The following is a 13131-nucleotide window of genomic DNA, read 5'->3' on the forward strand; positions in this document are numbered from 1 at the left end:
AGTCAGATAACTACTGGTTACAGGTCACTAGTCCTCTACCAGTCAGATAACTACTGGTTACAGGTCACTAGTCCTCTACCAGTCAGATAACTACTGGTTACAGGTCACTAGTCCTCTACCAGTCAGATAACTACTGGTTACATGTCACTAGTCCTCTACCAGTCAGATAACTACTGGTTACAGGTTACTAGTCCTCTACCAGTCAGATAACTACTGGTTACAGGTCACTAGTCCTCTACCAGTCAGATAACTAGTGGGTTACAGGTCATGTCTTCACTAGTCCTCTACCAGTCAGATAACTACTGGTTACAGGTCACTAGTCCTCTACCAGTCAGATAACTACTGGTTACAGGTCACTAGTCCTCTACCAGTCAAATAACTACTGGTTACAGGTTACTAGTCCTCTACCAGTCAGATAACTACTGGTTACAGGTTACTAGTCCTCTACCAGTCAGATAACTACTGGTTACAGGTTACTAGTCATCTACCAGTCAGATAACTACTGGTTACAGGTCACTAGTCCTCTACCAGTCAGATAACTACTGGTTACAGGTCACTAGTCCTCTACCAGTCAGATAACTACTGGTTACAGGTCACCAGTCCTCTACCAGTCAGATAACTACTGGTTACAGGTCACTAGTCCTCTACCAGTCAGATAACTACTGGTTACAGGTCACTAGTCCTCTACCAGTCAGATAACTAGTGGGTTACAGGTCACTAGTCCTCTACCAGTCAGATAACTACTGGTTACAGGTCACTAGTCCTCTACCAGTCAGATAACTACTGGTTACAGGTTACTAGTCCTCTACCAGTCAGATAACTACTGGTTACAGGTCACTAGTCCTCTACCAGTCAGATAACTACTGGTTACAGGTCACTAGTCCTCTACCAGTCAGATAACTACTGGTTACAGGTCACTAGTCCTCTACCAGTCAGATAACTACTGGTTACAGGTCACTAGTCCTCTACCAGTCAGATAACTACTGGTTACAGGTCACTAGTCCTCTACCAGTCAGATAACTACTGGTTACAGGTCACTAGTCCTCTACCAGTCAAATAACTACTGGTTACAGGTTACTAGTCCTCTACCAGTCAGATAACTACTGGTTACAGGTTACTAGTCCTCTACCAGTCAGATAACTACTGGTTACAGGTTACTAGTCATCTACCAGTCAGATAACTACTGGTTACAGGTCACTAGTCCTCTACCAGTCAGATAACTACTGGTTACAGGTCACTAGTCCTCTACCAGTCAGATAACTACTGGTTACAGGTCACCAGTCCTCTACCAGTCAGATAACTAGTGGGTTACAGGTCACTAGTCCTCTACCAGTCAGATAACTACTGGTTACAGGTCACTAGTCCTCTACCAGTCAGATAACTAGTGGGTTACAGGTCACTAGTCCTCTACCAGTCAGATAACTACTGGTTACAGGTCACTAGTCCTCTACCAGTCAGATAACTACTGGTTACAGGTTACTAGTCCTCTACCAGTCAGATAACTACTGGTTACAGGTCACTAGTCCTCTACCAGTCAGATAACTACTGGTTACAGGTCACTAGTCCTCTACCAGTCAGATAACTACTGGTTACAGGTCACTAGTCCTCTACCAGTCAGATAACTACTGGTTACAGGTCACTAGTCCTCTACCAGTCAGATAACTACTGGTTACAGGTCATCTCTCTGTGTGTCTCTGTGTGTGTTTAGGGTGTGATGTACACGTTCCCATCTCTCTGTGTATTTGAGAGAGCATCAGTAATGTTACTGGTGTTGTAGTCAGAGGTGTGAAGGGACCCTGTGGGGGACATTATTGATGGAGCCAAGGGAACATTGGCCTCAGCTGCTGATGGGCTGCTACGTCCTGCTGTTGTTATGTGCTACTGGGCTGCTGTGTTCTACTGGGTCTGGTGCTGCTGGGTCTACTGGGTCTGGTGCTGCTGGGTCTGGTGGGTCTACTGGGTCTGATGCTGCTGGGTCTGGTGGGTCTACTGGGTCTGATGCTGCTGGGTCTGGTGGGTCTACTGGGTCTGGTGCTGGTGGGTCTGGAGGGTCTGCTGGGTCTGGTGCTGCTGAGTCTGGTGCTGCTGGGTCTGCTGGGTCTGGTGCTGCTGGGTCTGGTGGGTCTACTGGGTCTGGTGCTGCTGAGTCTGGTGCTGCTGAGTCTGGTGGGTCTGGGTCTGGTGCTGCTGAACGTTCCAAAAGTGTCCGTATCATTAGGTGCTGAAAAATAGTTTGAAAGGGTGGAATGGGCATATTTTGTGGCTGTCTTTAGAAAAGTTTGGTTTTGGTCTGGTATTTATTTCCTGGATTCAGCTATTCTATAAATCCCCTAAAGCAGCTATAAGAAACATTTTTACAAATATCTGATCCATTTAACTTATCAAGAGGCACCAGACAGGGATGCCCTCTGTCCAGTTATTTATGTACTTTAGCCATGGAACCCCTAGCGTCAATAATTACAACTCATGGCTCAATCCTAGGGAATAGACAACAACACGTGATGTCATTGTATGCGGATTACATTTGACTGTGTTTGAACCAAAACATTCTCTGTCATTTATTTTGCAACTCGACTCATACGGTTGTGTAGCACGATTCAATGTATACTATGACTTTTCAAGCTTGCAAAAATACATTTCAGTGGAAATGGACAAAGACACACATGAAAATACCTGGGTGTATTGATACCATGCAATTTAGGAGGCCTGTAAATAGGAGGCCTGTAAATAAAATAGGAGGCCTGTAAAATAGGAGGCCTGTAAAATAGGAGGCCTGTAAAATAGGAGGCCTGTAAAATAGGAGGCCTGTAAAATAGGAGGCCTGTAAATAGGAGGCCTGTAAATAGGAGGCCTGTAAATAGGAGGCCTGTAAATAGGAGGCCTGTAAAATAGGAGGCCTGTAAAATAGGAGGCCTGTAAAATAGGAGGCCTGTAAAATAGGAGGCCTGTAAAATAGGAGGCCTGTAAAATAGGAGGCCTGTAAAATAGGAGGCCTGTAAAATAGGAGGCCTGTAAATAGGAGGCCTGTAAATAGGAGGCCTGTAAATAGGAGGCCTGTAAAATCAACTCCTCTTCTTTTGTTTAGATAAGATTGAATCTGATGTTCAGAGATGGAGAACTCTCCCTATTTCTATGTAAGGTTGGGTCAACGTAATCAAAACAAATATATTTTTCCAAGGCTGATGTTTTTATTCAAAGCCTTTTCCAGTCTCAACTTCTTCTTTAAGAAAAGAAACGACCTGTTCTCCAACTCTATTCAGAATGGAAAGACCTCGAGTCTAATAGAATGTTTTCCACTTCCCCCTTCTAAAGCTGGAGGTCTTGGACTACCTCATATGAAGAAGTATTACTGGGCAGCACCACAATGTGTTCACTTAAACAATGGACAGCAGACTATCGTTGTGATTGGAGGAGTATTGAAGCCATAAATGTAAAATATGATTTAAAATATGTTCACTTCTTTGGGTCCAAGGATTTTAATTAAAGAAAATAATAATTGTTTTATTTAGTAAAGTTGACATAAATTCAGGTACCCCTGTTTGGAATAACCTTCCCGTTACCTCCCGCGTGGAATGACACCTCCTTTAAGTCATGGTTCCAAAGTGGCATCACGATTTATTAGCATAAGGTGCTATGACAACACCTACAGCTAAATCTATGGCTATGGAGAGAGGGACATACACACACACACACACACACACACACACACACACACACACACACACACACACACACACACACACACACACACACACACACACACACACACACACACACACACACACACACACAGCTAAATCTATGGCTATGGAGAGAGGGATACACACACACACACACACACAGCTAAATCTATGTCTATGGAGAAAGGGACACACACACACACACACACACACACACACACACACACACACACACACACACACACACACACACACACACAGCTAAATCTATGGCTATGGAGAGAGGGACACACACACACACACACACACAGCTAAATCTATGTTATGGAGAAAGGGACACACACACACACACACACACACACACACACACACACACACACACACACACACACACACACACACACACACACACACACACACAGCTAAATCTATGTCTATGGAGAGAGGGACACAGTGATATGTCTATGGAGAGAGGGACACACTGTGATATGTCTATGGAGAGAGGGACACACAGTGATATGTCTATGGAGAGAGGGACACACAGTGATATGTCTATGGAGAGAGGGACACAGTGATATGTCTATGGAGAGAGGGACACACAGTGATATGTCTATGGAGAGAGGGACACACAGTGATATGTCTATGGAGAGAGGGACACACTGTGATATGTCTATGGAGAGAGGGACACACTCAAATATGTCTATGGAGAGAGGGACACACTGTGATATGTCTATGGAGAGAGGGACACACTGTGATATGTCTATGGAGAGAGGGACACACTGATATGTCTATGGAGAGAGGGACACACAGTGATATGTCTATGGAGAGAGGGACACACTGTGATATGTCTATGGAGAGAGGGACACACAGTGATATGTCTATGGAGAGAGGGACACACAGTGATATGTCTATGGAGAGAGGGACACACAGTGATATGTCTATGGAGAGAGGGACACAGTGATATGTCTATGGAGAGAGGGACACACAGTGATATGTCTATGGAGAGAGGGACACACAGTGATATGTCTATGGAGAGAGGGACACACAGTGATATGTCTATGGAGAGAGGGACACACAGTGATATGTCTATGGAGAGAGGGACACACAGTGATATGTCTATGGAGAGAGGGACACACAGTGATATGTCTATGGAGAGAGGGACACACTGATATGTCTATGGAGAGAGGGACACACTGTGATATGTCTATGGAGAGAGGGACACACTGATATGTCTATGGAGAGAGGGACATACACTGATATGTCTATGGAGAGAGGGACACACACTGATATGTCTATGGAGAGAGGGACACACAGTGATATGTCTATGCAGCAGTGTTTGTTGAAAGTACAGCTAGATAAATAAAGAGAGGCTTTCCTTGTATATCAGCGTCTCTGTAGCTCAAGGATATTTGGTCCGACAGAGATACGGAATTGTTTAATGTCCAGACTACCATGTTGTGTGTGTGGGTTTAGTCTAGTTCATTCTCATTCATCATGGGAGTCTGAAGAGCCTCTGTCTGTTGGTCTGTCTGACGTAGACTGAGAAGGCTAGAGTACTGAAATGTGGGGGACATTTTAATTCTGTTTTCCATTTACCTCGTGAAAAACAATGCTCTACCTAATCTTTTTTTTCAAAAAACAATGATTGTTTCAGTCGTTCTCATTATGGAGCACAGTTGTTAAATGTGGAGGGATTTCTGTAACCGTTGGTTACAATTTGAAATAATTGTATAAAAACAAAAAACGTGTTTTGTTGGGTTAGATTGTTCTGTAACTACTTCATTATGACTTTGAACACGATCCAAGTCATCAGACATACTGTTGAGTCATCAGGCGTACTGTTGAGTCATCAGGCGTACTGTTGAGTCATCAGGCGTACTGTTGAGTCATCAGGCGTACTGTTGAGTCATCAGGCGTACTGTTGAGTCATCAGGCGTACTGTTGAGTCATCAGGCGTACTGTTGAGTCATCAGCCGTACTGTTGAGTCATCAGGCGTACTGTTGAGTCATCAGGCGTACTGTTGAGTCATCAGGCGTACTGTTGAGTCATCAGGCGTACTGTTGAGTCATCAGGCGTACTGTTGAGTCATCAGGCGTACTGTTGAGTCATCAGGCGTACTGTTGAGTCATCAGGCGTACTGTTGAGTCATCAGGCGTACTGTTGAGTCATCAGGCGTACTGTTGAGTCATCAGGCGTACTGTTGAGTCATCAGGCGTACTGTTGAGTCATCAGGCGTACTGTTGAGTCAACAGTCAGTGTAGTCAGTGTAGTTCAGCTTTCTGTCTTAAACCTCTGGGAGTGTAGTAGTGGTGTAGTATAGTAGTAGTGTAGTTTAGTCGTGTAGTGGTTGTGTAGTAGTGGTGGTGTAGTAGTAGTAGTGGTGTAGTAGTAGTGGTGTAGTAGTGGTGGTGTAGTGGTGGTGTAGTAGTAGTGTCGTAGTGGTGTAGTAGTAGTGGTGTAGTAGTAGTGTAGTAGTAGAGTAGTGGTCGGAGGACCTGGGCCCTAGGACCATGCGTCGGGACTGCCGCCCGTGGTGACTCCTTGCTGTCCCCAGTCCGCCTGGCCTTGCTGCTATTCCAGTTTCAGCTGTTCTGCCTGCGGTTATGGAACCGCCACCTGTCCCAGACCTGTTGTTTTTCAACTCTTGATGATCGGCTATGAAAAGCCAACTGAAAATTATTCATGATTATTATTTGACCATGCTTGTCACTTATGAACATTTTTGAACATCTTGGCATAGTTCTGTTATAATCTCCACCCGGCACAGCCAGAAGAGGACTGGCCACCCCTCATAGCCTGGTTCCTCTCTAGGTTTCTTCCTAGGTTTTGGCCTTTCTAGGGAGTTTTTCCTAGCCACCGTGCTTCTACACCTGCATTACTAGCTGTTTGGGGTTTTAGGCTGGGTGTCTGTACAGCACTTCGAGATATTAGCTGATGTACGAAGGGCTATATAAAATAAAATTGATTGATTGATTGATTGGTGGTGTAGTGTTGTAGTGTAGTAGTGGTATTGTAGTGGTGGTGTAGTAGTAGTGTAGTGGTAGTAGTGGTAGTGTAGTGGTGGTGTAGTAGTGGGGGTGTAGTGGTGTGGTTGTGTAGTAGTAGTAGTGTAGTGGTAGTAGTGGTGGTGGTGTAGTAGTGGTGTAGTAGTAGTGGTGTAGTAGTGGTAGTGGTGGTAGTGTAGTAGTGGTGTAGTAGTAGTGGTGGTGTAGTGGTGGTGTAGTAGTAGTGGTGTAGTGGTGGTGTAGTAGTGGTGGTGTAGTAGTAGTGGTGGTGTAGTAGTGGTGGTGTAGTGGTGGTGTAGTAGTATTAGTGGTGTGGTGGTGTAGTAGTGGTGGTGTAGTGGTGGTGTAGTAGTGGTGGTGTAGTAGTAGTGGTGGTGTAGTAGTGGTGGTGTAGTAGTGGTGGTGTAGTAGTAGTGGTGGTGTAGTAGTGGTGGTGTAGTAGTGGTGGTGTAGTAGTAGTAGTGGTGGTGTAGTAGTAGTGGTGGTGGTGTAGTAGTAGTGGTGGTGTAGTAGTAGTGGTGGTGTAGTAGTGGTGGTGGTGTAGTAGTGGTGGTGTAGTAGTAGTGGTGTAGTAGTAGTGGTGTAGTAGTAGTGGTGTAGTGTAGTGATGTGGTTGTGTAGTAGTGGTGGTGTAGTAGTAGTGGTGTAGTAGTGGTGGTGTAGTAGTAGTGGTGTAGTGGTGGTGGTGTAGTAGTGGTAGTGTAGTAGTAACTACTCTATTGTAGTGGTGGTGTAGTAGTAGAGTAGTGGTGGTGTAGTGTTGTAGTGTAGTAGTAACTACTCTATTGTAGTGGTGGTGTAGTAGTAGTGTAGTGGTAGTAGTGGTAGTGTAGTAGTGGGGGTGTAGTGGTGTGGTTGTGTAGTAGTAGTAGTGTAGTGGTAGTAGTGGTGGTGGTGTAGTAGTGGTGTAGTAGTAGTGGTGTAGTAGTGGTAGTGGTGGTAGTGTAGTAGTGGTGTAGTAGTAGTGGTGGTGTAGTGGTGGTGTAGTAGTAGTGGTGTAGTGGTGGTGTAGTAGTGGTGGTGTAGTAGTAGTGGTGGTGTAGTAGTGGTGGTGTAGTGGTGGTGTAGTAGTAGTAGTGGTGGTGTAGTGGTGGTGTAGTAGTGGTGGTGTAGTAGTAGTAGTGGTGGTGTAGTGGTGGTGTAGTAGTGGTGGTGTAGTAGTAGTGGTGGTGTAGTAGTGGTGGTGTAGTAGTGGTGGTGTAGTAGTAGTGGTGGTGTAGTAGTGATGGTGTAGTAGTGGTGGTGTAGTAGTAGTAGTGGTGGTGTAGTAGTAGTGGTGGTGGTGTAGTAGTAGTGGTGGTGTAGTAGTAGTGGTGGTGTAGTAGTGGTGGTGGTGTAGTAGTGGTGGTGTAGTAGTAGTGGTGTAGTAGTAGTGGTGTAGTAGTAGTGGTGTAGTAGTAGTGGTGTAGTAGTGGTGTAGTGTAGTGATGTGGTTGTGTAGTAGTGGTGGTGTAGTAGTAGTGGTGTAGTAGTGGTGGTGTAGTAGTAGTGGTGTAGTGGTGGTGGTGTAGTAGTGGTAGTGTAGTAGTAACTACTCTATTGTAGTGGTGGTGTAGTAGTAGAGTAGTGGTGGTGTAGTGTTGTAGTGTAGTAGTAACTACTCTATTGTAGTGGTGGTGTAGTAGTAGTGTAGTGGTAGTAGTGGTAGTGTAGTGGTGGTGTAGTAGTGGGGGTGTAGTGGTGTGGTTGTGTAGTAGTAGTAGTGTAGTGGTAGTAGTGGTGGTGGTGTAGTAGTGGTAGTGTAGTAGTAGTGGTGTAGTAGTGGTGGTGTGGTGGTGTAGTAGTGGTGGTGTAGTGGTGGTGTAGTAGTGGTGGTGTAGTAGTGGTAGTGTAGTAGTCGTGTAGTGTAGTGATGTGGTGTAGTAGTGGTGGTGTAGTAGTGGTGTTGTGATGTGGTTGTGTAGTAGTGTAGTAGTAGTGGTGTAGTAGTGGTGTTGTGATGTGGTGGTGTAGTAGTGGTGGTGTAGTGGTGGTGTAGTAGTAGTGGTGGTGTAGTAGTAGTGGTGTAGTAGTGGTGTTGTGATGTGGTGGTGTAGTAGTGGTGGTGTAGTAGTGGTGGTGTAGTAGTGGTGGTGTAGTAGTGGTGGTGTAGTAGTGGTGGTGTAGTAGTGGTGGTGTAGTAGTGGTGGTGTAGTAGTGGTGTGTAGTAGTGGTGGTGTAGTAGTGGTGGTGTAGTAGTGGTGTTGTAGTGTAGTAGTGGTGTTGTGATGTGGTGGTGTAGTAGTGGTGGTGTAGTGGTGGTGTAGTAGTAGTGGTGGTGTAGTAGTAGTGGTGTAGTAGTGGTGTTGTGATGTGGTGGTGTAGTAGTGGTGGTGTAGTAGTGGTGTTGTGATGTGGTGGTGTGTATATCGTACTAACAGTGTCTCTCTGTCTCCTGTGTTTCAGGTTCAACTACAGATCTACTCACCATCTGACCATCAACGGCTTCTACGACTTCCTCAACTGGTTCGATGACAGGGCCTGGTACCCACTGGGCAGGATAGTGGGGGGCACGGTGAGTCTGGGCCTGGTACCCACTGGGCAGGATAGTGGGGGGCACGGTGAGTGGGGGCCTGGTACCCACTGGGCAGGATAGTGGGGGGCACGGTGAGTGGGGGCCTGGTACCCACTGGGCAGGATAGTGGGGGGCACGGTGAGTCAGGGCCTGGTACCCACTGGGCAGGATAGTGGGGGGCACGGTGAGTCTGGGCCTGGTACCCACTGGGCAGGATAGTGGGGGGCACGGTGAGTCAGGGCCTGGTACCCACTGGGCAGGATAGTGGGGGGCACGGTGAGTCTGGGCCTGGTACCCACTGGGCAGGATAGTGGGGGGCACGGTGAGTGTGGGCCTGGTACCCACTGGGCAGGATAGTGGGGGGCACGGTGAGTGTGGGCCTGGTACCCACTGGGCAGGATAGTGGGGGGCACGGTGAGTGGGGGCCTGGTACCCACTGGGCAGGATAGTGGTGGGCACGGTGAGTGTGGGCCTGGTACCCACTGGGCAGGATAGTGGGGGGCACGGTGAGTGGGGGCCTGGTACCCACTGGGCAGGATAGTGGGGGGCACGGTGAGTCTGGGCCTGGTACCCACTGGGCAGGATAGTGGGGGGCACGGTGAGTGTGGGCCTGGTACCCACTGGGCAGGATAGTGGGGGGCACGGTGAGTCAGGGCCTGGTACCCACTGGGCAGGATAGTGGGGGGCACGGTGAGTGGGGGCCTGGTACCCACTGGGCAGGATAGTGGGGGGCACGGTGAGTCTGGGCCTGGTACCCACTGGGCAGGATAGTGGGGGGCACGGTGAGTGTGGGCCTGGTACCCACTGGGCAGGATAGTGGTGGGCACGGTGAGTCAGGGCCTGGTACCCACTGGGCAGGATAGTGGGGGGCACGGTGAGTGTGGGCCTGGTACCCACTGGGCAGGATAGTGGGGGGCACGGTGAGTCTGGGCCTGGTACCCACTGGGCAGGATAGTGGAGGGCACGGTGAGTCTGGGCCTGGTACCCACTGGGCAGGATAGTGGGGGGCACGGTGAGTGTGGGCCTGGTACCCACTGGGCAGGATAGTGGGGGGCACGGTGAGTGTGGGCCTGGTACCCACTGGGCAGGATAGTGGGGGGCACGGTGAGTCAGGGCCTGGTACCCACTGGGCAGGATAGTGGGGGGCACGGTGAGTGTGGGCCTGGTACCCACTGGGCAGGATAGTGGGGGGCACGGTGAGTCTGGGCCTGGTACCCACTGGGCAGGATAGTGGGGGGCACGGTGAGTCTGGGCCTGGTACCCACTGGGCAGGATAGTGGGGGGCACGGTGAGTCTGGGCCTGGTACCCACTGGGCAGGATAGTGGGGGGCACGGTGAGTCTGGGCCTGGTACCCACTGGGCAGGATAGTAGGGGGCACGGTGAGTCAGGGCCTGGTACCCACTGGGCAGGATAGTGGTGGGCACGGTGAGTGGGGGCCTGGTACCCACTGGGCAGGATAGTGGTGGGCACGGTGAGTGGGGGCCTGGTACCCACTGGGCAGGATAGTAGGGGGCACGGTGAGTGTGGGCCTGGTACCCACTGGGCAGGATAGTAGGGGGCACGGTGAGTGTGGGCCTGGTACCCACTGGGCAGGATAGTAGGGGGCACGGTGAGTGTGGGCCTGGTACCCACTGGGCAGGATAGTGGGGGGCACGGTGAGTGGGGGCCTGGTACCCACTGGGCAGGATAGTGGGGGGCACGGTGAGTGTGGGCCTGGTACCCACTGGGCAGGATAGTGGGGGGCACGGTGAGTGGGGGCCTGGTACCCACTGGGCAGGATAGTGGTGGGCACGGTGAGTGGGGGCCTGGTACCCACTGGGCAGGATAGTAGGGGGCACGGTGAGTGGGGGCCTGGTACCCACTGGGCAGGATAGTGGTGGGCACGGTGAGTGGGGGCCTGGTACCCACTGGGCATTGTGAGTGGATGGATTAGGAGAGGAAAATAGCTCTCTCTCTCCCTCTCTCTCTCTCTCTCTCTCTCTCTCTCTCTCTCTCTCTCTCTCTCTCTCTCTCTCTCTCTCTCTCTCTCTCTCTCTCTCTCTCTCTCTCTCTGATGGTAACCGCTGGTCTCTCTCTCTCCAGGTTTACCCAGGTCTGATGGTAACAACTGGTCTCTCTCTCTCTCCAGGTTTACCCAGGTCTGATGGTAACAGCTGGTCTCTCTCTCTCCAGGTTTACCCAGGTCTGATGGTAACAGCTGGTCTCTCTCTCTCTAGGTTTACCCAGGTCTGATGGTAACAGCTGGTCTCTCTCTCTCCAGGTTTACCCAGGTCTGATGGTAACAGCTGGTCTCTCTCTCTCCAGGTTTACCCAGGTCTGATGGTAACAGCTGGTCTCTCTCTCTCTCTCTCCAGGTTTACCCAGGTCTGATGGTAACAGCTGGTCTCTCTCTCTCTCCAGGTTTACCCAGGTCTGATGCTAACAGCTGGTCTCTCTCTCTCTCTCTCCAGGTTTACCCAGGTCTGATGGTAACAGCTGGTCTCTCTCTCTCTCCAGGTTTACCCAGGTCTGATGGTAACAGCTGGTCTCTCTCTCTCTCCAGGTTTACCCAGGTCTGATGGTAACAGCTGGTCTCATCCACTATGTTCTAAACCTGCTCCACATCACGGTGCACATCCGAGACGTGTGTGTGTTCCTGGCGCCCGTCTTCAGCGGCCTCACGTCCATCTCGACCTTCCTGCTGACCCGCGAGCTCTGGAACCAGGGGGCAGGGCTTCTGGCGGCGTGCTTCATCGCTATCGTCCCCGGTTACATCTCCCGCTCCGTGGCGGGCTCCTTCGACAATGAGGGCATCGCCATCTTTGCCCTCCAGTTTACCTACTATCTATGGGTTAGTGGACACACCCTCCAGTTTACATATTATCTATGGGTTAGTGGAGACACCCTCCAGTTTACATATTATCTATGGGTTAGTGGAAACACCCTCCAGTTTACATATTATCTATGGGTTAGTAGAGACACACCCTCCAGTTTACATATTATCTATGGGTTAGTGGAGACACCCTCCAGTTTACATATTATCTATGGGTTAGTGGACACACCCTCCAGTTTACATATTATCTATGGGTTAGTGGAAACACCCTCCAGTTTACATATTATCTATGGGTTAGTAGAGACACACCCTCCAGTTGACATATTATCTATGGGTTAGTGGAAACACCCTCCAGTTGACATATTATCTATGGGTTAGTAGAGACACACCCTCCAGTTGACATATTATCTATGGGTTAGTGGACACACCCTCCAGTTGACATATTATCTATGGGTTAGTGGACACACCCTCCAGTTTACATATTATCTATGGGTTAGTGGACACACCCTCCAGTTTACATATTATCTATGGGTTAGTAGAGACACACCCTCCAGTTTACATATTATCTATGGGTTAGTGGACACACCCTCCAGTTGACATATTATCTATGGGTTAGTAGAGACACACCCTCCAGTTGACATATTATCTATGGGTTAGTGGACACACCCTCCAGTTGACATATTATCTATGGGTTAGTGGAGACACACCCTCCAGTTGACATATTATCTATGGGTTAGTAGAGACACACCCTCCAGTTGACATATTATCTATGGGTTAGTAGAGATACCCTCCAGTTGACATATTATCTATGGGTTAGTAGAGACACACCCTCCAGTTGACATATTATCTATGGGTTAGTAGAGACACACCCTCCAGTTTACATATTATCTATGGGTTAGTAGAGACACACCCTCCAGTTTACATATTATCTATGGGTTAGCAGAGACACACCCTCCAGTTGACATATTATCTATGGGTTAGTAGAGACACACCCTCCAGTTTACATATTATCTATGGGTTAGTAGAGACACACCCTCCAGTTTACATATTATCTATGGGTTAGTAGAGACACACCCTCCAGTTGACATATTATCTATGGGTCAGTAGAGACACACCCTCCAGTTGACATATTATCTAT

General features: G+C 48.8%; 1 protein-coding gene across 4 annotated transcripts in view; it reads left to right on the forward strand.

Annotated features, from left to right (window-relative positions):
• LOC139572870 (dolichyl-diphosphooligosaccharide--protein glycosyltransferase subunit STT3B) overlaps window positions 1-13131 on the forward strand; it is a 116725-nt gene that overhangs the window by 54263 nt on the left and 49331 nt on the right. For 2 of the 4 annotated variants that reach the window (XM_071395696.1, XM_071395695.1), the window contains exons 2-3: window positions 9072-9180; window positions 11724-12011. In XM_071395696.1, the coding sequence (XP_071251797.1) occupies window positions 9072-9180; window positions 11724-12011 (397 nt within the window). Of the gene's footprint in view, window positions 1-9071; window positions 9181-10896; window positions 10929-10987; window positions 11021-11723; window positions 12012-13131 lie in introns of those variants that run through there. The other 2 variants (XM_071395698.1, XM_071395697.1) reach the window with 2 other exon arrangements.

This window comes from Salvelinus alpinus, chromosome 4, assembly GCF_045679555.1.
Source record: "Salvelinus alpinus chromosome 4, SLU_Salpinus.1, whole genome shotgun sequence".
In the NCBI taxonomy this organism is placed as follows: domain Eukaryota; kingdom Metazoa; phylum Chordata; class Actinopteri; order Salmoniformes; family Salmonidae; genus Salvelinus; species Salvelinus alpinus.